This window comes from Taudactylus pleione, unplaced genomic scaffold (genome assembly GCF_031769625.1).
Source record: "Taudactylus pleione unplaced genomic scaffold, aTauple2 ptg001314l, whole genome shotgun sequence".
Lineage (NCBI taxonomy): Eukaryota > Metazoa > Chordata > Amphibia > Anura > Myobatrachidae > Taudactylus > Taudactylus pleione.
In genome coordinates this window covers 2,297,688-2,324,267 of record NW_028285714.1, presented here as the reverse complement: position 1 = coordinate 2,324,267, position 26,580 = coordinate 2,297,688, and the positions used below count along the sequence as shown (strand labels likewise).

Genomic DNA, 26,580 nt, shown 5'->3' with positions numbered 1-26,580 from the left:
CGAAGCGGCACCCGTGCACACCTATGATCCCAACCTTTTATCTTTCTCCAAGCCTTGATAAAGCTCTCCCTAAGGGGGCTATTGCCAGTGTGCCAACATAATTTGTAACAGCACATTGCAGGAATCACTGGCAATGTACCCCTAATTGTAATACCCTTGTGTCCTCCATTTTGTCCAAAATTGGAGTAACACATACCGCTAGGATGCGAGCTTTCAGGGTTTTTTTTAACATCAGTAGTAGTAATACTCCGATGTCCCAGCAAACAGCAGCCAAGTTATAATATCTAATACACTGTACTGTAGTATATATCTATAAAGTAGTGTGGCCGGCTGTTTGTTTATTCTGCAAGCGTCACCGTTTACTGTAAACGTTGACGCTTACAGAATAAACAAACTTGGCTGCTGTTTGCTGGGACACAGGAGTATTACTACTATTACTACTACTACTACTGATGTTAAAAAAAACCCTGAAAGCACACACCCTAGCTATGTGTGCGTGTGTGAGGGGCCTGGTCTGCGGCTGCGCAGTGCGGGCGGCAGTGTGACGTGCACGCGCCTTCCCCGTGCCTGATCTCGCGCTCAGCGCCGCGCGCACACCCTATATATAGGCAGCTGCTGCCCCGGCCTCGCTTCCCTCCCTCCTATCCTGCGCTCCCGGTTCCTAGCCTCAGCCTGCCCGCAGCCATGTACCGCTATCTGGGGGAGCTCGTGTCCCGGAGCGGCGGGGTCCTAGTCTCCTGCGCAGCCGACACAGCCCTGCCGGCCACCGCCTCCTCCTCTCTCCTCCGCCGCTACAGCCAGGCTGTGGACCGGGAGGACGACCCGAACTTCTTCAAGATGGTGGAGGGATTCTTCGACCGGGGCGCCGGCATTGTGGAGGACAAGCTGGTGGAGGACCTGCGCACCCGGGAGACGGAGGAGCAGAAGCGGAAGCGGGTGAAGGGGATCCTGCGCATTATCAAGCCCTGCAACCACGTCCTGAGCGTCAGCTTCCCCATCAAGCGGGATAACGGCGACTGGGAGGTGATCGAGGGCTACCGGGCCCAGCACAGCCAGCACCGCACGCCCTGCAAGGGAGGTGAGTGGGTGACCCTGCTCTGCTGTACCCGGCGCTGCAGATAGTCAGCTCTGCAGCCCGGCGCTGTCACACCAGTGATCCCCAGCTGTGTCCCGGCACGGGGCTACATGCTCTCCCGGCACTTACTAGGGGGGTGCTCCAGTGACTTTACTTAGTCCTTCTCCCTCCTTTGTGCTCTGCCCCAAGCATACGTGTAACTCTGCCTCCGTGTCCCCGCACACTGACATGGCCATTACTGACTGACACGGCGCTGCCCGGCTGTCATGGTCACGCTGTGTGTGTAATGCAGGCTGGGACAGCCATATAGGATGCATGGGTCTTTGTAAGTGCCCCCACTAGCAATGTCCCCTCACCATGCAGCATTTGTGCTGTGAAGGGTAACCGAAGGTGCATTGGACCCCGTAGGCTGTGCTTGCTGTTGCCTTTTGTCTTTCTGGATTTTCTCTGCTTCTTGTAATAACCTCATTCTTGCCAAATTTTAATTTCTGATTTGAATTTGCTTATAGCTCCTTACTATTGATTGGAACAATCAACAACATTGTTATCTTGTGGTGGAGGGCATGACTAACTGCCTCCACACTTACCTATGCATCTGTTTGGGTTAATTAACCACAGATTTAACTGTGCCAAACACCGGAAGACCTACATTACCCAGTATCTTGTCTTTTGGGACTAAAGGACACGGTCATTCTAGAAGCCTTCTTACTCCTAGGAGCATGATTGGCAGGTATGACTCTCGTTTGCTGGACATATCTGATTTTGAAGCCCCTGCACATTTTGTCAAGCCCTCATTTTGGACGATCATGCCCACATGCATGGCATGAGTAATCCAGCGGGAAGGTAACTGTTCCCCACTGTTTGTGTAGAGCGTCTTATAAGGCTATATAGTTTCCAGAGACTCCAGCAATAAGTCAATCTCCTGTTCATCTCAGCCTGAAGCAGCCACAGTGTCTTGGTCGTTCCATGATGTGCGGACCAGGGGTTCCCACCTGTCCTCTCCAATTTTGATAACCTTTTACGTTAAGTTTGGCATATGTCTGTCTAACTTTGGGAAAATACTAGTTCACAATATGGAATAGCAGCTAAACTATGGCACTCAAAGTGAAGGTGGGTGCAACTGTCAATGGCTCAGCAGTGCACAATCAGCAGGTGGGGATGATCTCTAAAGTTGGTCCACTTGACATGAAATGAATGTACCTTAGGGCAGTGTGCAGGCATTTACAAAATGGCCACATATTAATGGGACGGAAACACAGAATAAGTTGTGGGCAGATTTGGGTACACCAGTGCATTATGCTTTGGTATGTGACAAGATGGGTTTTACTAGTGTGCTGGGACATGGCTGTTTCATCACCTGAACTCTTAACGTGACCATTTCACATGAAACAAAAGTTTTCTTCCTCCCATTGCTACAAGGTAGGGTGAGTTATTTAATGGTTAATACCAGTTGTTTCAATGCATTTGAGCATTTTGGTGGACATAAGGTATTCTGCCCCTATTCTTGTAGCAGCGATATTAAATTCCTATGTAGTGCCACAGTGCTTTAAGAGACTTTTAATTTTTTGCTCTTATCAGAGTATGCCCCAGTGTATCTAGTCTAAATTCAATGCACAGATGGGGACTCTTTCATTTAGACCCAAAGTAGCAGCGGTGGGAAGCAGCAATGTTTGCCACTACACCAGCAGTGATATCTGGCTGTTAACTTGCTGTGCAATCGGTTTATATTGCATTGCTACAACTACGATTTAGAATTGCATATGTGAATTGTCAAGGTAAAATATGGCCTTCCACTGCAGGTCTGTCAAAAAGTAAATATTTTTTCCTGACTGCATTAGACAGCTGAGTCTCTTACCACATTTTCAGTACTGTGTCCTGATGGCAACTGGCACAGGTCAAAAATCTGAAAAGGCATTCCTAGTTTCTGTAACAATGTCTCATGCATGGCTTCACCAATCCACACATCACTTGCAGCGACTTAAGCTGGGTACACACTATACAATATATTGTACGATATATTGTCCTGACTCTGTTGGGAACAATATATTGTACACATCTTATATTTACGGCCGACCATTTATTGTATCGTCCCATTCCCCATGCATTTCATACGTGAGAACGCAATGTACGTCGCAGTATAGTTAGTACTTTGCGTAGTCATACACCGGCTCGTGCAGTTTGTAACTCGCATGGCTTAGTGTTACATCGCTTGCCGCATTGCTGGGTAGCACTATTGTATGGTGTACCCAGTTTTAGACTATGCTTTTTGACCTGATTCGCTTCCTATCTGGACACTATATCTTAAAGTGAGTGATAAAGTTGTAGTTGTCTGTTAAAAATTAAACAAATACATTGACTCAATTCGAGGTTCAATTGATTGAGATTAACATTAAAGAAAGTATATAAATTTCTTAGGGCCCCATACACTGTGCGATTCAAAGTTTGTAAGATGTGTTGTACAATTGCCCTTGAAATTCTTCATACGATGTGGTCAAATGTTGTACGATTGATCATTACACTTCTATGCATCGTATCCTATGATCGAATAACATTGTAATCAAAAGATTGTAGATCTCTCTGCAAAACCATCTGATCTGCGATCCAACTAGAGGACGGCGGGGACGCGCATCGGGGTCGCAGAACACACATAAAAAACACCTATTTTCATATGATTGGTCTGTACAACCCGTCAAAACTGTCCATATCTGGTAAAAAATCGTACCATGTATGGGCAACATTAGTTGAAAAGTGTGAACTTCCATTTTTATGGTAGGGATTCTTTCATGTTCTTGCCAATTAATTTTTTTTTTCTGTAAAAAAAAAAAAAAAGCAAAATGGTAAAGCTCCCCTAAATGTAACTTAATTGAATTCAGCAAGCTTTTTGGCTTAGATCCAATGGAATATTTTACTGTTGAAAAACTAACAAAGTAGTGAGTCATTCGTTTCCTCACGCTTCCTTTTTTTTTTCCTCTAAAATGAATGTCTGACATGGTTTGAGGGTGGCTCTTGGCAATCTTGAGTTTGTCTGCAGTTTTTGGCTCTGGGTTTTTAGAGAGGTTGTCATAATAAAAACCTTTTTGAAACCAAACATCAGGCACATATAATCTCTGCTGTGAAGTGCAATTTAAGTTTAAAGTACAGTTAGTCAGACACTGGTGTTATTATTTTCTGCTTTATCAAATTAAGATGAATAGCCCAATGAGCAGGGAGCCAGACAGCAGAAAGCTTTGTGAAACCCATTTGCCCTCTAACTTGTCTTTCCTATTTTCTGTTTAGGTATTCGTTACAGTACGGATGTCAGTGTTGATGAAGTGAAAGCCTTGGCATCTTTAATGACCTACAAATGTGCAGTAGTAGGTAAGGGTTTTTCATTCAGTTTGCTTAAGCATTAACTAAATCACTGTAGAGGATTTTCACCTCTTCATGGTCAGACTGACTTAGTTTTAGACATAATGGTGAACAACAAATGCAAAAAGATTCCACTAACTGTGCTCTCAAGGGCGTTAAGAGCAACTGTATAAATCTCTAAAAAGCCACAGGTAAGCAATATAAAAAATTGATACAACAGCACTGATGTTATAGTGAACTAAGATATGGTTTGATAAGTAATGTAATTCCATTTAAGGAAATGTAAAAGGCAGTCAAAGCTAAAATATACAACTGTTTGCTAAAGGAAACAAACTGGCTACACCCAGCTGACCATACTTCATGCTAACTGGGAACTCTCTGGATGGTAATTAATTGCACTTTATTTGCTCTGGACATTGGTTCACCTAAAGGCCCCCATACATCAATAGATTGGGACAATTCCCCATTTCTCAGATGATTGGGGAAAAAAAAATCTAATGTATGTGTTACACTAAATCAGGTTGTCCTACATGCTGGATTTCACCGCCCAATCAGGGCTGTAGATTGCTAATGTATGGTAATGATTAGCTGATCTTCTGACACACTAGTAAAAATGATGAATCTTTCAAGATTGGTGAATATCTTTCCTGAAAGATCTGTAGTGTATAGCTGGGTACACATTAGACCAGGGGTAGCCAACCCTGGTCCTTGTGAGCTACCAACAGTGCATATTTTCCAGGTCTCACAGAATCACAAGTGAAATAATTAGCTTCACCTGTGGATCTTTTCAAATGTTAGTGAGTAATGCATACACCTGTGCACCTGCTGGCTGACCTGGAAAATGTGAACTATTGGTAACTCTCGAGGACCGAGGTTGGCTACCCTTGCATTAGACGATGTGATATTGTCAACTATTTCCCTTGAACTCTCGGACAAACGATATAGTGTATACACACTGTGCAATCTTACGAACAATGGAACGATATATCGTGCATCATCTGGTTAGTTAGCTATATAATAACATATTGCCTGATCGTTCTGTAGAGCGTACACACTGCACAATGTGGTAAAAATCGTTAAGTAGATCCTCAGATTGAGTGTCACGTAGGGCTGACCAAAAGATGTGATGAACGACTCACGGGATGATTTCTTTCCGATCTGTCGGAAATTGTCAATGTAATGTATGGCCCCCCTAATGCTGCGTACACGCCTATAGAAATCTGTCTGGTGAGAAGGAAAATCTGGTCCACTCTACAGTGTTTGAAAGAAAATTTCTATTATATATTTGACCTATCTATAGGTGTATATGCAGCCTAAAGCTGGCCACACACTAGAGCAACTTGCATCCAACCAGCCAACTTGTTGTTTGGTTGGAATGAAAATCTGGTAAGGAATTGGGAGTAAATGATCAGCAATTTGCTCCTAAATGCCAGAAAACAGATGAAAATGGCAGTCAGACAAGTTTGTTAAATGTTTGATCTGAACAATTTGTTCAAACAGTTTTGTCCATTTTCCGGCGTTTGGGAGCAAATTGCTGATTGTCATTTGCTTTCATTCCTTACCAGATTTTCATTCCAACCAATCAACAAGTTGGCTGGTTGGATGTAAGTTGGTCTAGTGTGTGGCCAGCTTAAGACTATTCTGGGGTCCTTTTTTGCTTGGACTTGTTGCACAGTTCAGAGGAGCATATGTATGTTTATTTTTTAGCTTTGATTGCCTGTTTACTTTTTCCTTTTAAATGCAATGAAATTACTGTTTTTTTTTTTTTTTTTATATCAACCATATTTTAGTTCGCTATATAACATACTAGATTGTTTTAGACCTTTATTTCACCAGGAATAACTTTCTACTTTTTAGTCTAACTTATCAAACATAAGGCTTCTTTTTCTAGTAAACTGTAATAAACATAGTCTATGGGGTACAATTGGCTAAACTTTTGAAAATATATTCCAATAATCTTTCTATGTACTCTTTGGCACTTAGTGCAATCCAGAAATGTACCACAATAGTCAACGGAATAACATTTGCGAAGAAGGTGGGTAGAAAGTTGGAGCACTGAATGCTGGTGAACATCATAGTGTTCCCGCTAGGCTGTTTTAGCGGTGCACTGCACCCTGCCTGATTTTGAAAGGGAAAAATGTGCCCTACCCTTTTAGAGGTGTCCCGCTAAAACAGCTTGCCCCTGAGCCTTCCCCACCTGCAGGCATGCGCACGATATCAATTCATCATGAAGGGAGAGCTTGGGGGAAGCCCAGCACCTCCATAAGTGCTGGGCACGCCCCAAGTGTGACAGATTGGGGGGTGTCACAAGAACATGCCACTCCCCCTTCTCAGCAGCTCTCACACCTTCGCCATGCAGATGTACCCTGCCAGCTCCCTTGAATCTACATCGCGATTGAAATGGTGATTTGCATACATACTGGACTAAATTAATTTTTATACTTCTTTGCAAGACAGGTGTTCAAAACGCCGGCCTATTTTTCTCCATTCTGTTGGTACTTGAGCTGCTCTGTACTAGTGGATTGTTTTGGGTGATGATTGCATGACCAGAGATTCTCAAAAGCTGTTGCTAAATACAAATTTAATTGTAGAAAGAGAAGATTGAACTGCAGTTCAATACATAAAATATACTTGGTAGCATACATGAAAAAAACCACATATGAACTTGCAACAGTGTGTGTAACCTTACTTCAGTTGCCTCAGCACTGTAGATCTTAATATATTAATGGCACATAAATAGCATTAGTTCTGTCAATTTCCAAAACAAATGTTCAGTTACCTATTGATAAGTCTCATGCGATGAATAAAACATCAGGAATATGTTAAGTCTGTAAAAAATTACCGGCAGTGCATCTCCTATACCTCTGGGTAGCGTATCCTCTCTGGGCTGCGCTGTTTAATGCCACTCAGGGCTGTCTCTTTGGAGTGCACAATAAAAAAAAAAAAACCCTGTGAGAGGGGAGAAACTTGTAAAGGGTGCTATTGCACTGTATACCGCAGCCTAATCCTTTTACCTTGCCTCCTGCTACTTTTGTATGGACTGTGAGTCACTGACAACCACAGTAATTGGGATTGCTTAGCTGCAGACACCAGCGACGATTGTTTTCTGCTGCCCAGAGGAGAGCATCACTGTTCCTGCGTACTTGCACGTTGACCTTGTCAGTGAGGAGTACTAGCCGGGTGCAGTGAGCTGTGTGTCGCAGCATCTTGTGCACTCCAAAGGGACACAGCCGGGAGTGGCATTAAACAGCACAGCCTTTAGAGGAGACGCTGCCCGCAGGTACATGAGACGCACTGCCGATTAAGAAACAGCCTGTGGGCTGTTGGGAAATGATTTACTCCTATTTGCAGTGCTATCTACCACTATTGCCCATTCTATGGACTGGGGAATATTGCTCCTAATTTTTCAACCTTTTTACAGACTGAACATATTCCTGATGTTTTATTCATCTGAGATTTATCAATATGAAATTGAAAAGACATTAGTTTTGGATATATTCACAGAACTTATGCTATTTATGTACCATTAATATATTAAGATCTACAGTGCTGAGGCAACTGAAGTAAGGTTACACATTGTTGCAAGTTGCATATGTGGTTTTCATGTATGCTACCAAGTATATTTATGTGTTAAACTCCAGTTCAGTCTCATCTTTGTACAGTTAATATATTTAGTAATGGCTTTTGGGAATCTGTGTTTATACTAATGCAGACGCTTTTTCTTTCTAATTGTTAAATTTAAGGGTATAGACAGAATCCCTCAGTTTTCAGCTGCAAGTATTTACACGGGACAGCTTTTGCATATTGTTCCATGACAAGCAGTTCCCTCAGTTTTCCATTTTAGCTTTTCTTTAGTGCTAAAAGTGGATATTTGGGAGTACTAATTATGTGAAGAAATCCTTCATGTGACAGCACATACTAACCAGTCAGCTGCAGAAGGGGTTTTGTATTGCCCCAAACTCACCACAGCCTACCCGTGATTAGACGGTTACACAAAGTACAGATATGATCACATTGGATATAAATCTGAGGTCTGCAGTTTATGTACAGGATATGTATTACAAACCCAACAAATGGCCAGTATATTAAAAACACAGTCATACCATACTTGTTCATGTACAAGTCTCCAGAATATTATACACTTGGCAATCTCCAATCAGAAAAGCCTCACCATATCTATACTGCTGGGTACTCTTCATTGGGTACATGGTTTGTTATGGTCACTGTGTGCTTTGGGCATTGCAGAATGTTATTTTGGGCACAATTAATAATTTTGTTTTGGTATATGTGGGATGTATACAGTAGAACATTGGGTATGTAATGTCTTGTTGCACTCATTAGTTTTTGCTGTTAGTAAACATAATCTCATATTAATATTAGAGTGGGTCATTACTTGGGAATATGCAGTTATTGGCACCAATTGTGCTGGCTAAATATTACTTATAACTGCCTGCAGGGTCAATTTATTGTATCAAAAGTATCTAAAGGATGCTTGTAGAGGATCCTTGCAGTGGGTGGGCATTGGATGTTTATCAGTGGACTTCATATGTAGCCTTGTCTAGTCACTGGTACTTAAACTGCAGTAGTGGTATTTACTTTCAAAATGACTGTTTACTGACATTTGATTTTGGCTCAGAGGTCTTGGAAATATGCTAAGTCGCGTAAAGGCTGCCATGTATGTATTTACAAAGTTTGGTCCTAGGATTTATTTTATTTTATTTTTTTAATCTGATTCATCGCATGAAAATGTAGTGGACAACCTTTCAGTAGGTTGGCTATTGTCTAAGCTTGTTTTCTCATGGGAAGGAAAAGCTGCGATTATACTTTATTTTCCTTGAATCTTTAATTCTACTGTCTTTAAATTTGCCAAACACTCTTTTAGATGTACCCTTTGGTGGAGCCAAAGCTGGTGTGAAAATCAACACTAAGAATTACTCAGTAAGTCTGTTTTGGCCTTGCTATATGTATATGCATGTTTTTCACGATTATCCTGCTTGCCCTGTTTCTGTTTAAATCAACATGGAGTAGAATTGAATTGTTTAACCTCTTATCTACATAACCTATTTTGCCACTTTTTGGGATGGTCATATTCCAACAGGGCTATTCAAAGTTATTTAAGCAGTACCCACACATGGGGGGTGAATCACTTCAGCTTGCCGTTGAATAGCCCCAGGAACGAGTTCCCGGAGCTATTCAATTGACTGTGCTGTTAAGTTTGACTAGGACCACTTAAGTTGAAAAATTCTGGTTTCTGCACCTTAAGCTGGGTGTTTAGTCGCAGTAACTGGCATAATCCGACTAAAGCACAAGCAGCGAGGCTGTTAGTGCTGCAATAAGCTGGGAAAACTGAATCGCCGCCTGCATTTTAAATCTGATTTCTGCTTGCACCTCAGGATGGTGTGAGCAGCAATCCTATAGTTGGACTTAACAGTGAGGTCAATAGAATAGCTCTGGGAACTCCTTCCTGGGACTGATCAACATTGCGCTGAATTGAATCACCCCCGGCCAGTATGCCTTTTTTTTTTCTTTTTCTGATGACTCAAAGTTCCCTGAAATTACATTTCTGCTCATAAGGCAAAGGCAGCCTACCCAAAATGGGTCTTTTTTTTTTTTTTTTTTTTCTTTTTGTCACAAAACTGGTTTTTACTTCAACATTAATTCACCTCTCGAACCCCAAATAAAATACTTAATGTGTAGGAATATATGGTAGTTTAACAAGGCATGCTATTTTAAAAAATAGACCACCTACCCAATCAAACAAGTGTACCCTGATATTGATGCCAAGGTGTGGGAAATCTAAGTTAACACACTGATTGACAGGATTTTCTTTTTAGGTATATCACAATGTCAGGATGAGGTTTCTGTATGGTGGAGGTGCCAAGATGGGGGAAATCATACACTGTAAAGCTGGCCACACACTAGACTATTTTCTGCACAATTTGCCCGATTTCGACGCATCAGAGCTACAAATTGTGCATAATATGAGCAAATCTGAAGTGTTCACGGACTATAAAGATGCGTGTACCCGCGGGTCATTTGTCGTATCTTCAGAACTTGCCTACAGCAGGCAAGATCTGGCAAACTTGTACATGACTCACTGGAAATCATTAAGGACACACGATGGATCATTGGTCAGATTGGACACTTTACGCACCACATTGTGTCCTGGAGTGTGGGGGAGAGTTCAAGGGAAATCGTTAACAACTTTGCATCTTTTGCAAGCTGTTTAGTGTGTGGCCCCTGAGTCTGTGGGTGCCAATATGGCTGGAGGGGGGGGGGGGGGGGGGTGGGCTAGAGCACTATTACTACTCCCCTCTTTCCTGGCTTTTAAAAACCACTGCAAAGTTTATTCTCGAGGGGACATGGTGTAATGCCTTTATTGCATATCTGATATGACATTAGGTGCCTCATGGGTTTCTTGCTGAAACCTGTATGACAGGGGAACAGTATTACCTACTGAGTATAGGCATTGCACCGAGTCATATGAACTCCATGTGTGGGACCATGTTTAGCCCAGATAAGACTTCATGTAAATCATTTTCAAGTGTGCAGTCTATTCCCTGTAGGTTAACTTTGTTTGTTTATATTTCTCTGAAATAGGATGCAGAACTTGAAAAGATAACAAGACGGTTTACTATAGAGCTTGCAAAGAAAGGTTTTATTGGTAAGTTAGTGCTATATGTAACAATAAATGGTCCTGGTATTTTGCACTTTGAGTCGCATTAAATGTTTAATAAAATCTAATCCTTAAAAAAAGGTTTCAAGTATATGATCTTAATTCTTTAAAGTTACCTCCCTACTGACTGTCTCCCCCAGCACAACAATGTTCAATTACCAATATTAATAGGACTGGTTCACTGGCTATTAAATTCTAATTTAGAAAATGGTTATCTTTGGACTTCTATACCTTGTCTATACCACATAACCTGCATATTTATTGTAGGTCCAGTTGGTGGTCTCTGTCCTTCTCATCTGGCTGAAATTGTCACTGTTGCTGTCAGACCAGTTCATATTGCATTTGCATGTTATCAGCCATTCTGTTTCTTCAGGCTCTGCAAATAATTAAGACATAATCATAAAATGTATCTGAATAAACAATGAAAATAGCAGTAAATCCATTAGTGGAGAGAGTTGATGGATGGATAGGGTAAATCCAGACAATAGAGGGATCAAATTAATTAAAGTTCTTATTTGCTGATGAAATGCTGTCTGCCCCCTCAAAGAAAAAAAACACCCCTCTACATAGCATACTTATTATTATTACAATTACATTTTATTTATAGGGCGCCACGAGTGGTCCGCAGCGCCGTACATACAGTAAAGGGTACACAGAACATTACAATACAGTAACCAAAATATAAACAGAACACAAGTAACAATTAGCAACACAATTCTCCATACACAGTACAGCTCTGAAGGTGAAGGCTGTCATAGAAGTGCTAGAGAAGAAGGCTGTGAGAAGACAGTTAGGAGGTGGACTCTGCTCCTAGGAGCTTACAATCTGGGGTCTGGCATGCAAGGTTAACAGCAACAAATACCTCCTTGCACAACAAATCTTTCAGAAATCAATTATGGTTCCCCTGTTATTTTTTTAGCTGTATCCTGTATCTGTCATCGAGTATTACAAGCACATTTCCATGCTAATTGCACCCTCTATTAAACAAGTTTAGGAAGGTCTAGCAGAATGGATTCCCTTTCTTAGTTTGGTAGAATGAATTCTGTAAAGGTGAATATTTTTCTCAGCTAATGTACCTATTTCAGACATTGTCAATCAATGTCCCAATGCTCTTTATTCTATTCAGTCCTTTTTGCTTTCGTTGTATTTTACAAGGTAAGAAACCAGGAAATAGAGGATGTCTCTCCAAGGCTACAACTTACGAGTTGGGTCTCGCCATCTTTGAAAGACTCTACTACACCACTCAACCGAGCCACATAGTGTCCTGCCAGACCAGTCTAGGGTGTGTTAAATAAACAAAGTGGATAGACCAAGAGGTTAAAGCTCTGGGAAGCCAAAGTAAAAGCCTGAGCCCAGCCTCTGTGTACCCCATGATTCACTCTTTTTTTTTTTTTTTAATCTGGAAAAAACTACTGTAAATGTCCCCCCCCCCCCCCCTCCCCATGAACACTTTTTTAATTTCCTTTTTTAGGCTGCTTTTGCCTATTCAGATTCATGGGTCATCTTGGTAATTGATTTGGTTTTTTCCTATCGTGGACAATTATCCTTTATGGCTTTATTACTGGTACATAGGGGATATCATCTCCACTGTGCTGCAGTGTTATGTTAAGATTTACAGCTTCATTCAGCCCCAAAACAAATCACCCAGGCTCCACAAATGCACATCATTTGAGCAGCAATGTCCTGGGAAGGTGCCATCTCTCCTTTATGGCATTACATCTTCCCATCCGGCAGCGGTGTAGTTTGAACTGGCTTTGGAGCAAGATTAGGGAGTCTTGTCAGTTGGGTGAGATGGTTGCTCATCCATTAGACTTGCTAAAATAGCTGTAAACTATCAAGGAAAAATCCTATCTTTTATATTAGGCACCCTTTGGTCCCAGAAATACTGCACGTTATCCATTGACTTCCTTTTTATGTTGGTGAAATTGTGGTCTAAGACCCTTGGGGCAAGGGTCATGCCCTATATCTGATTGTCTGGATTATTGACCTAATCCCCAAAGGTTTGTCTTGTTATAGAAATACATTAGATTTCTTAATAAATCATTTGTAAAATTAGTTAGACCCTCAAGTACAAATGAAAAACTCTTACTGCCTCACCATCTTTAAACCAGGTCTGCCTTTCAGCCACTCCTCTCCCCGAGAGACCATTCTCTTTTTGCCCAATTTCCTTATAATACACAATATCCAACTTTCACCTGTGCCTTCCACGTTTTAAATGACAAACACCAACCTTGGCAGACATGTTGAAAGCTGATAAGACACTATTGCTTACCATTTAGAGCTGCTTGTGGTTTTCTTTATTTTACTGTTCCCATGCTTCCATGTTAGACCTGCTATTTTACGATGTTTAATTACTTTGCTGGATAAATAGATGAAAGAAATTGGTAGCTATACCTGAACTTGTTAGTTTTGTGTCTTATTTGCATCATAATGACATACAAAGTCGTTCAGTGTACCAGGCGCACTAGCTTAGTGCCATTCTAAATTGTTTTAATAGTAAATTGCAGATTAAGCATAAAGTTACACGGTGCATAGCGTGGTCACGGTTATCGGGCCTTTTGTAAACTGATTAGCACTTAGTTGCCCACAGTAGTACTTAAAATGTCAACACCAGTAGATGGTGTACCTTTTGTTGCATTAGCGATAACTGGGGTACACATCAGATTATCTTTGCCGACCCTTGTAGTAATACATTGGTCGCCCATACACACAGAACGATATAGCGTGCAACATATCGTTCAGTGGCCACATCCAGGAGCATGCCGACTGAGCGTCCTATTTGCTGTAGATGTGACTACAACGATGGCGGGCAGGAGCGCACGATCTTGTGTACAATATGTTGCTCTAATCCGCAGGATTGGATGACATATCGTCTGTGTACCCACCCTAGGATGCATATTTTGGAATAGTCAGACGCTCCGCACTAAATAGGGCTATTTGGTGCTATTTGAACAAATGTGTATGTGGACCCATCTGTACATGGGACTGGGTGCTGGCTGTGGTAAATTACAGTAAGTTATTGTTAATGTCAATTAAATATCAGGCTAATTTCAACAATAGTTGAGTTTGACATGAACTACAATGTACCACAACACCTAAATCCATACATGGTATATTTTAGTGCAGTGGGTCTCAACATTCAAGATATCCCAGGCTTGCTGTCTGGAATTGGTATAATTACTGTTCCCGCATCCATATATCTACTCTTCGGTGCATGATTAAAGAAATACACAAGTATGACCTGTTGGTGGTACTTGAGGACCTGACTTCAGAACCACTGTTCTAGTGAGGCTCAATAGAAAATGTAACTTTATGATGCCTTGTAATGGGCTTTAAGCATGCAAATTGAAGCCATAAAACAAATGCCAGATTCTAAGGCCTGGTTCACCTTGGCTTAATGTGAATTGAGGTCTTTAGATATTAATACAACTTAAATGATTGCCTTTCTTTCACATAGGACCCGGTATTGATGTCCCTGCACCGGATATGAGTACTGGGGAGAGGGAGATGTCATGGATAGCAGACACGTATGCCAACACAATTGGACACACCGTGAGTTTTTATGCAGCTTATTCATGGTACAGACAACTTCTGTTTCTGTGAAGCGGTGTTCTGCTCCAGTCTGACAATTCTATACACTTATCATTCTTGGATATGAGCATGGAGTATTGAAGGCTGTGCTTGGCTTGTGGGTGTGATTATGGTTTGGTATCCATGTAGTATGTGACACAAAGGTTAGGCTGCCTGCATCTGCAAGTTGGGGAGTTGTGGGAAGGATGTTAGATCTGGTTTGTTTATGGACTTAGAGCATTATCTTCTGAGGTCAATGCTCCTTCTAATTATCAAAGTTTGTTTGACCGAAGATCTTTGCTGCATTCAGAATGTGGTTAATACTTTCTAACCTTAGTATGCAATGGATGCAGTGATTTCTACAGTAGTGAAACATGAATTGCTTGAAAACAAAATACATGGTTAAACATAAAAGCTACATCTTGTCTGACATCCTAGATGGTTGTGATTCTTCTACATTATTCCACTGGCAAAGTGCCCAGGAATAGCTGCTTTAATCAGTCTAGGATACATTAATTACTTAAATCATCTAACAAGATTTTCCAGGACCAGTAAACTATTTCTCAATCAAATGTTAGAAGTTTATATTGAATGGTTGAACATTGTTGGTCCCTGCTTTAAATGTTGGCTGCAAAGTTCAGAAATGTGAGTTTAAAAATAGGGTACATATAAATGGTGGTGAGCTTCTCTTAACCAATCATATTTTTTATTTGGCACCAAGTGTGCCTGAGGACTAAGGTTGGGAATGCGGTCCTGGTTTTGAGGATATCCAAGCTTGAGCGCAAATGGTTAAATAAAGTTAACTGAGGCACTAATGAAGTCACCTGTGCTCAAGTATAGCTACCATTAAAACCAGGACTGAAGCTGGGAAACACGTGTAGCATGAAGGAACTAGCAACAGAATATCTTCCTTTGTAGCTCTCCCTCTTTGGCCTATACTGTGCACATATGTGACCTGGTGACTGACAATAGTTAGGCCGGGTCTGAATCCAGCAGTGTATTGTAAGCTATCATTTTTCACTCTTTGCCGGGACAGGTGCTTATTGGAGCCACTGTCACTACAAGGTAACTTTCATAAATGGCTCCAGAAAGCAGCTGCATATTGCAGAGATGGAGACAGGTTTTTGGTGGCTATAAAGCGGTGTCTTAACTATACTTTTACAATGAGGGTGTTTGTACAATGCTAGTAACTGCTTTGTTTTTCCCTCTGTATATTTTAGGCATTTAACAGTAGTGTTCTGTATGTTGTGCATGTGAAGGTTTTTGTACAGCTCTTTTGGAGACTAAAATGTGACAAATTTTTAAACAATTTCACACTACTTACAGGATATCAATGCACATGCATGTGTTACTGGAAAGCCTATTAGCCAAGGAGGCATCCATGGACGTGTGTCTGCTACTGGTCGTGGGGTCTTCCATGGCATTGAGAACTTCATCAATGAGGCTTCGTATATGAGCCAATTGGGAATGACACCAGGGTTTGGTGATAAAACATTTGCTATTCAGGTAAATTGAGAATTCTGGATTTTTGTTTCAGTATTTTAAACACTAAACACAGTGCTCCCTCACTTACAGTACATAACACTGTCCAATGTACAGTCCTATATCTTCCTGTTGAGCATATTCCAGTGCTGCTTGCCTTAATACCCATTCACACCTGTCTTTGACAGGGTAGGGTTCACCATATTTGCCTTTAAACACTTGTGCTGATGTGTGCCTCAGCCTAATCTCTCCACTAGAACTACATTTTACAAGATGTACCAGTTACCTCACATCTACTAGCATATACAGTGCCTTGCAAAAGTATTCACCCCCCCCTTGGCCTTTTTCCCTTTTTTGTTACATTACAACCTGTAATTAAATTTATATTTTTTTTTTATCTGAATTTTATGTGATGGATCTGCACAAAATAGTCTAATTTGGTGAAGTGAAATGAGAAAAATATGTATAAAAAAGAATCTTAATAAATACAATTCTGAAAATTGGCATGTGCATATGTAATCACCCCCTTTGCTATGAAGCCCCTCAAAAGTTCTGGTGCAACCAATTACCTTCAGAAGTTACATAATTAGTGAAATGAAGTCCACCTGTGTGAAATCTGTGTGTCACTTGATCTGTCAGTATAAACACACCTTTTCTGAAAGGCCCCAGAGGCTGCAACACCACTAAGCAAGAGGCATCACACCATGAAGACCAAGGAGCTCTGCAAACAAGTCAGGGACAAAGTTGTTGAGAAGTGCAATTCTGGGTTGGGTTATAAAAAAAGAAATATATTCAATTCTTTAATGATCCCCCGGAGCACCATCAAATCCATCATCAAATGGAAAGAACATGGTACCACAACAAACCTGCCAAGAGAGGGCCGTCCACCAAAACTCAGACTGGGCAAGGAGGGCATTGACCAGAGAGGCAGCACAGAGACCAAAGGTAACCCTGAAGGAGCTGCAGAGTTCCACAGCAGAGACTGGTGTATCTGTGCATGTGATCACAATAAGCCGTACACTCCATAGAGCTGGGCTTTATGGAAGAGTGGCCAGAAAAAAGCCATTACTTAGTGATAAAAATAAGAATACACGATTTGAGTTTGTCAAAAGGCATGTGGGCGACTCCCTAAATGTATGGAGGAATGCGCACTGGTCAGATGAGACTAAAATTGAACTTTTTGGCCACCAAGGAAAACTGTCTGATGCAAACCCAACACATCCAATCGCCCCAAGAACACCATCCCCACAGTGAAACATGGTGGTGGCAGCATCATGCTGTGGGGATGTTTTTCAGTTGCAGGGACTGGGAAACTGATTCAAGCCGAGGGAAAGATGGATGGTGCTAAATACAGGATATTCTTGAGCAAAACCTGTTTGTCTGCCTGTGATTTGAGACTGGGACGGAGGTTCACCTTCCAGCAGGACAATTACCCGAAGCATACTGCTAAAGCAACACTTGAGTGGTTTAAGGGGAAACATTTAAATGTGTTGGAATGGTCTAGTCAAAGCCCAGATTTCAATCCAATAGAGCAGTGATTCCCAACCACGGTCCTCAAGGCACACTAACAGTCCTGGTTTTAGTGATATCCATGTTTCAGCACAGGAGGTTAAATCAAAATAACTGAAGTACGAATTGAGTCACCTGTGCTCAAGTGTGGCTGTCCTTAAAACATGGACTGTTAGTGTGCCTTGAGGACCGAGGTTGGGAACCCCTGCAATAGAGAATCTGTGGTCAGACTTGAAGATTGCTGTTCATAAGCTGAAACCATCGAACATGAAGGAGCTGGAGCAGTTTTGCTTTTAAGAATGGGCTAAAATTCCAGGGGCAAGATGTGGCAAGATCATAGAGACTTATCCAAAGCGACATGCAGCTATAATTGCCGCAAAAGGTGGCTCGACAAAGTACTGACTTTAGGTAGGTGAATAGTTATGCACGCTGAAGTTGACTTATGTTGTCCTAGATGTTTGATTCACAAAATAAAAAAAACACACATTCACATTTGTAGGCATGTTCTGTGAAGGAAATGATGCACACCTTCAAACAATCCATTTTAATTCCAGGTTGTGAGGCAACAAAACATGAAAAATGCAAAGGGGGTGAATACTTTGGCAAGGCACTGTGTAACATTATACACTAGGGTCTTATTATGAAGCTGAGATGAGCCTTTTTTCTCTGCCGTTTTGAGAGAAAGTACATTAACTTTTTTTAAACTTACCAAGTGGTTAAAACAAATTGCCTTAGTTAATTTAACAAGTGGCAAAAAGCTGTGGTAGCCAATGTCGTTTCAGGTGTTGGCTATACCGATCAACAGGGACCATAGAGGCTTTACTTGATCCACTTGCTTTGTGCAGGCATGGAAGTTAGCTGCACAAGCTTTAACCAAGTGGAGGTTTTGTTTTTTCTGGGTCTCTTGTGGTAAATTGCAGTGGTGAACCATTATCCCTGCAATATGCGGTATTATGTAATGCTTATTACTAAAGTTGACCGCTTGGTCCTTAACGTCTGGCAATGTATTCTATTATGGTAGTGTAAGCCATGAAAACCAGAAGTCTGGCCTGGCTCATATAATGTAAAGGTGCATACACACTAGACGATATGCTCCCTGAGCGATATCGTCTAGTGTGTCCCCGGCAGGGTGTGCTCAGTGTCGTTCATGACATTGAGCACACCTGCTGAACGATATCATTAACGATATCGTTCAGCGCCGGGCTCTCTTCCCCATTCCCCAACATGCAGCAACCTGACGCCATCGTCAGGTTGGCCTGCATGTTTACTCGATGAACGACACGTGGGAATGCGTGTCGTCATTTTGATGTTAAAAATGGACGATAGTTGTCCACTTTAATCGCCCGGTGTGTACGCACCTTTACTTTTTTATTTTTTTTTTATTTACTAGCAATACAACATGTAGCTGAGGGCAGTTTACAAAATAAACTGAGCAGTTGGCTTTTATTTATTTTTTTGTAACTAATTTGCATACTCCACAGGGCTTTGGTAATGTGGGTCTACATTCTATGCGTTATCTTCATCGTTTTGGTGCCAAGTGTGTTGGCATTGGAGAAATAGATGGAACGATTTGGAATCCAGATGGTATTGACCCTAAAGAGCTTGAAGACTATAAACTCGTGAGTTTTTTTTTTTTTTCAAATATTTTAATAAGCAGTTGTGATGTGCATCTGTTCTTATTGCAGACACTTGTGGCAGCCTAAAACTGCTTATTTTTATGGCACTCCCCTATGTGGGGTTTGATGTAAAATTAGCGATTTTTACAATGTGCTATCATTACAAGCATTCCAAGACCTTTCTGGGGACACATCTATAATATAGCTCCGAATTGAATCAATGTCCTCTAAAGTACGATTGAGAATTATTGTATATGGAGTGAACTTCAAAGCTGCTAAAATTATGGTCCAAGTATTTGTTGCTGAGAATCTTCACACCAGTAAGGGGAGGGGGGCTGGATTGGTATACCAGCTGTATGCTTTGCATAATGTCAATTAAACTCGTAACATTTCATCTGTTTGTCAAGCTAGCACTCAATTATATGTTTCTAACAGAAAAGAGCCAAAGGCCCTGATTCAGAGCCGGACGATCTGACCAGAGCGCTCGCTCTGAATCAGGGCCCACCTCCATAAATATGGAGCATCCTCCTGGACGCTCGTATAGCTGTGGGTCACCACCCACAGCATATAAGAGCGTGCAGGATGATGGTCGCGATGGTCTTGACCATCGCGACCATCGCCACTGCGAGCAGAAGCCTGCGGTTGAGTTTCTCAACCGCAAGGCCAGGAGTGATTTTGGCTCGTCAGTGGGGCCGACTTCTGACGGTAGGCGTTCCCTTGGGAACGCCTCCGTCTGGGAGGCACGCCCACCAAAGGGGGCGTGCTGTCAATCCACATCGACAGCACGCCCCCTTTGATCAGACACTACGAGCGAAGGAAAGGCCTTCACTCGTCGCGTCTTGCGCATGCGCACGACTGAGCTCCCTCCGTCGTGCGCATGCGCTGTGCAGACCATCGACCCACTTGTGAGCGGACAGCCGCTCGCGAGTGGGTCTGAATCAGGCCCAAAGTGTGTACTCTTGTAGAGTGTCTTTGTTTATATCTGAAGCTTGTCTTTGGATCTGTCAGGAAAACAATGTAGGCATGGGCATAATGGTTATTTAAAGTAGATGTGTTTATGCTCTGCTATGGTGTATCTAGCAAATGGTGACATGTTAGGCAGGCAGAATACATCTAATTGATTTTGGTTTGTTGGCTTTACCTAATGCTTTGGGCTTTTGTAAGTACAGCTATGTATTGGTGAAGTATCTTTAAACTGCTTTTAAAATATTTTGAATATCATGAGAATGAGCAGATTGCTTGGTATGAACAAAACTGAATTGGCTGACAATTACGGCTTTAATTTTAACTGGAGCCTGTTCTGATTCCACATGAAGGAATTATGTGCAGCTATCATTGTTAAAACGTGGGTAAAATCTGATTAGTTCATTATCTTTAACAGCAACATGGGACAATTGTTGGGTTCCCAAAAGCCCAGGCATATGATGGGAACATTCTTGAGGCGGATTGTGACATTCTTATCCCAGCAGCCAGTGAGAAACAACTGACAAAGTCCAATGCACACCGGATAAAGGCAAAGGTATATTAAATATAAGACTCCATTATAAGAACTGATTTATACAGAATGTCTGTCTTAAAATATTCTATTTTTCTCAGATTATTGCAGAAGGGGCTAATGGTCCTACTACTCCTGAAGCTGATAAAATCTTCCTTGAGAGAAATATGATGGTCATTCCTGTAAGTAATTTTACTGTGGACATAAAAAATCTACAAACCAATCTATCAATTCTTTTTTTTTTTTTTTTTTTTTTTTTTTTTTTGTGTACATGATTTTAACTGGTTTTAGCTTTTGTAGTAATGTTTAGAATGGTCTTAAGAACCTCCATATGCGTTCTCAATGTGACATTACATCATAAAATGTCATTAGCTTCCAAGACCCTTAAGCTTCCAGTCTAGACTTTAAGTTAAAAGTGTACAGCTGTAATTCTGATCTTGCTAATTGAACAAGGGGAGCCTCTTATAGAAATTCATGGTATAAGGCATTAATTGGAAATGCCTTTTAAATATGGTATTCACTATTTTCCTTTATAGATATCTTAGTGCAGTTAATAGCTGTAACATGCTGAATTTTTACCTTTTGACCAAACTTTATAATGTCTGGTCTCAAGTAAAATTTTTTTATTTTTTTACACTATTAGTCTATACCTGCTAAGCCCCCTCTTACCTGCTGTCATTCAAGCAGGTCTGTACAATGCAAATTAGTTGTGACCTGTGATTTATTAATGAGGGCATATCTTATTGCCCAACACACAAGATATTACATGTAAATGCAAGATCACAAGCTTGGTCTAGTTTTCAAAGTGATTTCTTCCTGTGTGCTGGTTGATTGATTTTTTTTTTTTTTTTTCTTTCAAACTTTGCCTAGCTACTGCTTGTTGTACAATTGACATTTACCGAGATCCCAGACACCAAAGGAAATTAAACCATCTGATTTGGTAGTATTGGTGTATTCATAGGTTTGAGCATTTACAGTCCTTGCTATAAATTGAAGGCCCAGCACTTATTACGCAGCTAGTTGAACTTACATTCCATCTCCGGCAATCTGTTTCTCGAAGGAGATGATAAATTACATTAGCCATACCTCGAGCACCCTCCACTCCACAGACAATTTGAAACTGCAAATTTAATTTTTAATTTTTTTTTTTGGATTCATGATTTTTACATCACTTTCATGTAACAGCCTAGCTTTTGAGATAGGTGGTTCTTAGTAATTGTAGCCTGAGTAAGTATCTTGTGTATATAAACTGACTGCAGTACTGGAATCTTGTTCTTTATTATTCTGTAGGACTTGTATTTGAATGCTGGTGGTGTAACAGTATCTTATTTTGAGTGGCTGAAAAACCTCAATCATGTGAGCTATGGGCGGTTAACCTTCAAATATGAACGGGATTCGAACTACCATTTACTCAGTATGTATAGAGAAATCTTCTTCCCCTCCACCCTTCTCCACCTCTCCCATCTCTGTTTCATTGACTAATTCTCTTTAACTTAGTGTCTGTCCAGGAGAGCTTGGAAAGAAAGTTCGGAAAACATGGTGGAGCTATCCCAGTGGTGCCAACTGCAGAGTTCCAGGCTAGAATATCTGTAAGTGACTGTTCAGTACCAAACTGACAGATGAATGCTCTCTGGAATCTTATTTGCTGCTGGCAGTGGTTTTGTAGGGATGGTCTCACTGTACACATGTCAGAATCCCTACATGGCGAATGATGAGAACAATATGTTGGCATATGCTGTAAGGTATTCTAAATACAAACATTAAGGCGTTAGTATGGTGTTTAAAAATCCATTTCTTTATCTCCCTTAATGTGTTCATCATTGGCACTTGTGTAGTGGTCTTATGTGGGGCAGCACATTAGCACTACTGCCTCACAGCACTGAGGGTCATAATAGGAATCCAACCCATGACCTAACTGTGTGCAGTTTGTATATTCTCTGTTTTACATGCATTTCCTCCCACTATCCAAAAATATACTGGATGGTTAATTGGCACCCAATACAAAAATTTACGTGTGTACATGTGGCAGGGAACATAGATTGTAAGCTCCACTGGGGCAGGGACTGATGTGAATGGCCAAAAGGCGCTGCAGAATGTGTGCTATATAAATAGCTGATAATGAAATGTACTAGAACCAGCGTTGAACGCTGCCTTTTGAAACATTTTTAACATGATGCTCTACAAATTGTGAATGTCTCTATATAGTCCAGAATCTTTATTTGGAGAAGACTGTACATATTGCAATAAACCCAATAGCTAAGTGTTTAAAAGTTTCCATTCTAGCATATAATTTAGGCTTTAAAGGGAAAAAAGGCTTTACTTATTGTGGCTTTGGTTTTTTGCTTACACATGTGTGCAATTAAGCTATAGTATAGGTTACATACTGCATTATATAATGATGATTTCTCCAGTTGTTAAATGGAGTTTTTTTTTTTTTTGTTTTGTTTTTTGCGCTATGGTGATCCAACTTCCACAAGGTCAGTGAATAGTAAACTTGTTCCTTCTCTTGACAGGGTGCTTCTGAAAAAGATATTGTCCACTCTGGTTTGGCATACACCATGGAACGTTCAGCAAGAGTAAGCTTTCACATGTTACTTACTTCATATTAACTTTAAAATGTTTCTGCACAGTGGAGAAGTTAAACAATGGTCAGCATCTAGTCAGTTTACAGTTGTAATGTGAGGGAGTGGCTTATTGGCCTTCTGTCAGTATTCCGTTCTACCCGACAGTCACAACACTGACACCTGCAGCTTGCAGAAAGTGCTACAATACTAAGGATACTAGGTATACATAGGACATTGTAATTGCTTTTGCTTAAAATTGACCTGTTACATATTGTCTAAAAATCTAATCTGGATTATTATGAAAAGATGAGACATTGTAACACTTGTTTATATTGCAGCAAATCATGCGCACTGCAATGAAGTACAACCTGGGCTTGGACCTCAGAACTGCTGCCTATGTGAACGCCATTGAGAAAGTCTTCAAAGTATACAATGAGGCTGGGCTGACCTTCACCTAAATGAGTAACCTGCTGGGTGGTCATCTGGCCATCCTTCACCCTCATCAGAAACATATCATATATACGTTTACATATAACCAAGACTACAATTGTTTTCCTCATAGAGGACCGTACTTCAGAATGCTTCCGTCCATTTTCTTTGTTATGCAAACATTACGCCACTGGTGTATAAAACAAAATATCTTAAACCCATAGGAAAGTCACATGAAGATTACATTTAGTGGCCTTCCAAAGAGCTTGTTGGCACACGATTGGACTGTTAATATGCTCTTGGCATAATTAGGCTCTCCCTGGGGCTGATCAGGAAGTTGGGGTAAATCTACTGCAATGAAATGATTACATGTACCACTTGGTCTGACAATTGGTCAAATCAGGAAATGGTTGGTTTTAAACCTGCTAATCTCCAAAGCATTTAGCTTTTTCAGTGTCCTTTTATCAGGGCAAACTTTTTTTTCTTTTTTTTTTCCCCTGTGCCATATGGAACTGCAAGTGTTTATTTTGACAGATCACTTGGGTGAAAACCTTGCATATCACAAAAGTGTTTCAGGAGAGTCTTTCAATGACTTGTTTGCACATTAATCTCTGCTGGCCACTTATTCTTTTTAACCTACTGCTGCTGTAATAGATTTTTTATTTTTTTTTAATTGTTTCAGACTGTTCTGAATTACTATAATAGTCCCCATCACATTAAAATGCAACTTGTGTTTTTTTTTTGTTTTTTTTAACAACCCTGTGCTGAATGCTAGGCCATTGCGGGCTGTTGATGCATCTGCCCCTCTGCAGTAAAATTATTCTGAGGATAACTTTACAGCAGTTTGAAGCTTTTATATTTTGTTACCATTCATTTTTTTAAAGTATTTAGTATGGTCGCAATAATTCTTATTTTGCATTTGTAGCAGTCATAGCCTTTCAAGTTGCATAGTCTTTACTTTTCCGTAAGCGACCAAATCACTTGCCTAAATAAGACTACTTCTCTGGATATTTTTTTTAGCCCTGAGGCCTTGCATTTATTTGAACAATTTTTACAATGTACTGCCACTGTAGTTCCAAAGATGCTTGTCACAGACTTATAGAATTTTGTAATAGCATGACAGATGAACAAATACTATATATTAAAAGTCCTCCTTTACAAAATCTGTATTGTCTTCATTTTTTTTTTTTCTCCATACAAATTGGTACTGCTACTATTGTTAAATTGGTTGACCTTGGGGTATAGCTGGATCTGGATCCACTGGCACCACGCAGTTAAAGCTTTCACTGCTCCCAGGATGCACCTGGGTCCGTCGTTCTCTATACCCCGCCCCCGACCACAGGCACCTCAGTTTTAGTTGGTGCCCGGCCGGAGTCGGGTCACCTTGTCGCAGCCCCTAAGCTTTATTTTACGAAGATAGAAGATTTATTATTTTATTTTTACTTCTCTGAGCGGCAGCATCAGACTGTCCAGCTGGACGTCCACGCTGCCGCTCCAACAACCCCGCTGGCGCTGCGACGCCAGTACTGATCTGGGGATCGCAGCGGGACCCCAGAGTCTGTACTAGCGTGGCTCCGGGACCTCCCACTGACTGCTGCCGGGCACACGGGGATTCAGGTAAGCTGCGTGTAGCGCTGCACGCGGGGGAAATGCAGTCTCTAAGCCGCCGGTCTCTGGGGACAGACCGGCGGAGCTAGTAGCGGCGGCGGGCTCCCCCTCTGCAGGCATACCCTGCGCGTCCGCTGGACCACCAGGGAGTAATTGGTGGAGGGGAACCAGCGTTCCTGCGGTTAATCACTAGCCAGGGGAGGCAGCCTTCCCTGGTTTAGCGGCTCCTCCCCTCAGCTCAGCGCGCCTTCTCTCATGCGTGCTGGCGTTCTTGAGCTGTTCTACATGCGGCCACTCCTCCTCAGAGCTCTCCAGCGGCCATCTTCTAGGCTGTAACGCAGACTCCCAGGCGGTGCATGGACCTGTCCCCCTGTGTACCTCTCCTCTGCAAAGGGACAGTGTGCGCTGCGCTATAGCCCTCCCAGACACTGAATCTGGGAGGTTGATTGTAGCGGAAGGTGCGTTGAGTCGAATCCTTACTGCATTGTATGTGACTTTTGCTAGCGCTGCTGTCTGTGACTTTTTTCAAACTTACTGTCGGCTTATGCCTATCACTTTCCTTTCCATACGGCCCGACAGGTGTGTGGGGGAAGGGCTTTTTACTGTAGACCTTCGCTTGTATAAATCAAGTATTTGCGAGGTCAGTCACATACAGTTGTGTGCTGCACAGTTCCATATTGTGGGCTGTTGGTGTTGCATACTGTGAGTGCAGGGGTGTTTTCACTGTATTCCCTCTGGTGATACGTATTCATTAAGTATTTACTGTATCATGTCTGATGAGGAGACTGAGCGCTTCGGAGCTCCTGTGCTGTTTTCCTGCAGACGCTGTGCTTCTGGAGTTGATAGGGGGGATCTCTCTCAGGATAGTCTGTGCGGGCGGTGCCAGCTGGTGCCTGGCCCCTCTATGCCCCCTATTTCACAGAATCCTCCTTGGGCGATGTTTTCCCAGGTGGCATCTATTGCGGACCGTGTAGCGGTGCCTGTTAGGGCGTTGCCCCAGCCTAACATCCCCCATTCCCCGGGTATTCCGCATTTATTGCAGTCTCCCCCAGGGTCTCAAACTGTGGGTCCTTATGCGAGGGTGCCTGTGTATGTCCAGTCCCCCCCTGTGACTCAGCAGTCAGTGGTGCCTTTTCAGGGTTATCCTCATGCTGCGCTTCCACCTTGGGTGGATGTGCTCTCCAGTTCAGTGCAGAGTCTGGCGGCTT

General features: G+C 41.7%; 1 protein-coding gene across 1 annotated transcript; it reads left to right on the top strand.

Annotated features, from left to right (window-relative positions):
• The first annotated feature begins 569 nt into the window (after window positions 1-569).
• Window positions 570-24,927, top strand: LOC148443205 (glutamate dehydrogenase, mitochondrial). Its single transcript, XM_088463045.1, has 13 exons — window positions 570-1,078; window positions 4,352-4,432; window positions 9,306-9,361; window positions 11,024-11,087; window positions 14,557-14,651; window positions 15,996-16,175; window positions 19,142-19,279; window positions 20,658-20,795; window positions 20,873-20,953; window positions 22,062-22,185; window positions 22,269-22,360; window positions 23,285-23,347; window positions 23,674-24,927. Exons 1-13 carry the CDS (start codon window positions 685-687, stop codon window positions 23,791-23,793), a joined length of 1,626 nt encoding a protein of 541 aa, XP_088319171.1. The 5' UTR covers window positions 570-684; the 3' UTR covers window positions 23,794-24,927.
• The last annotated feature ends 1,653 nt before the right edge of the window (window positions 24,928-26,580 follow it).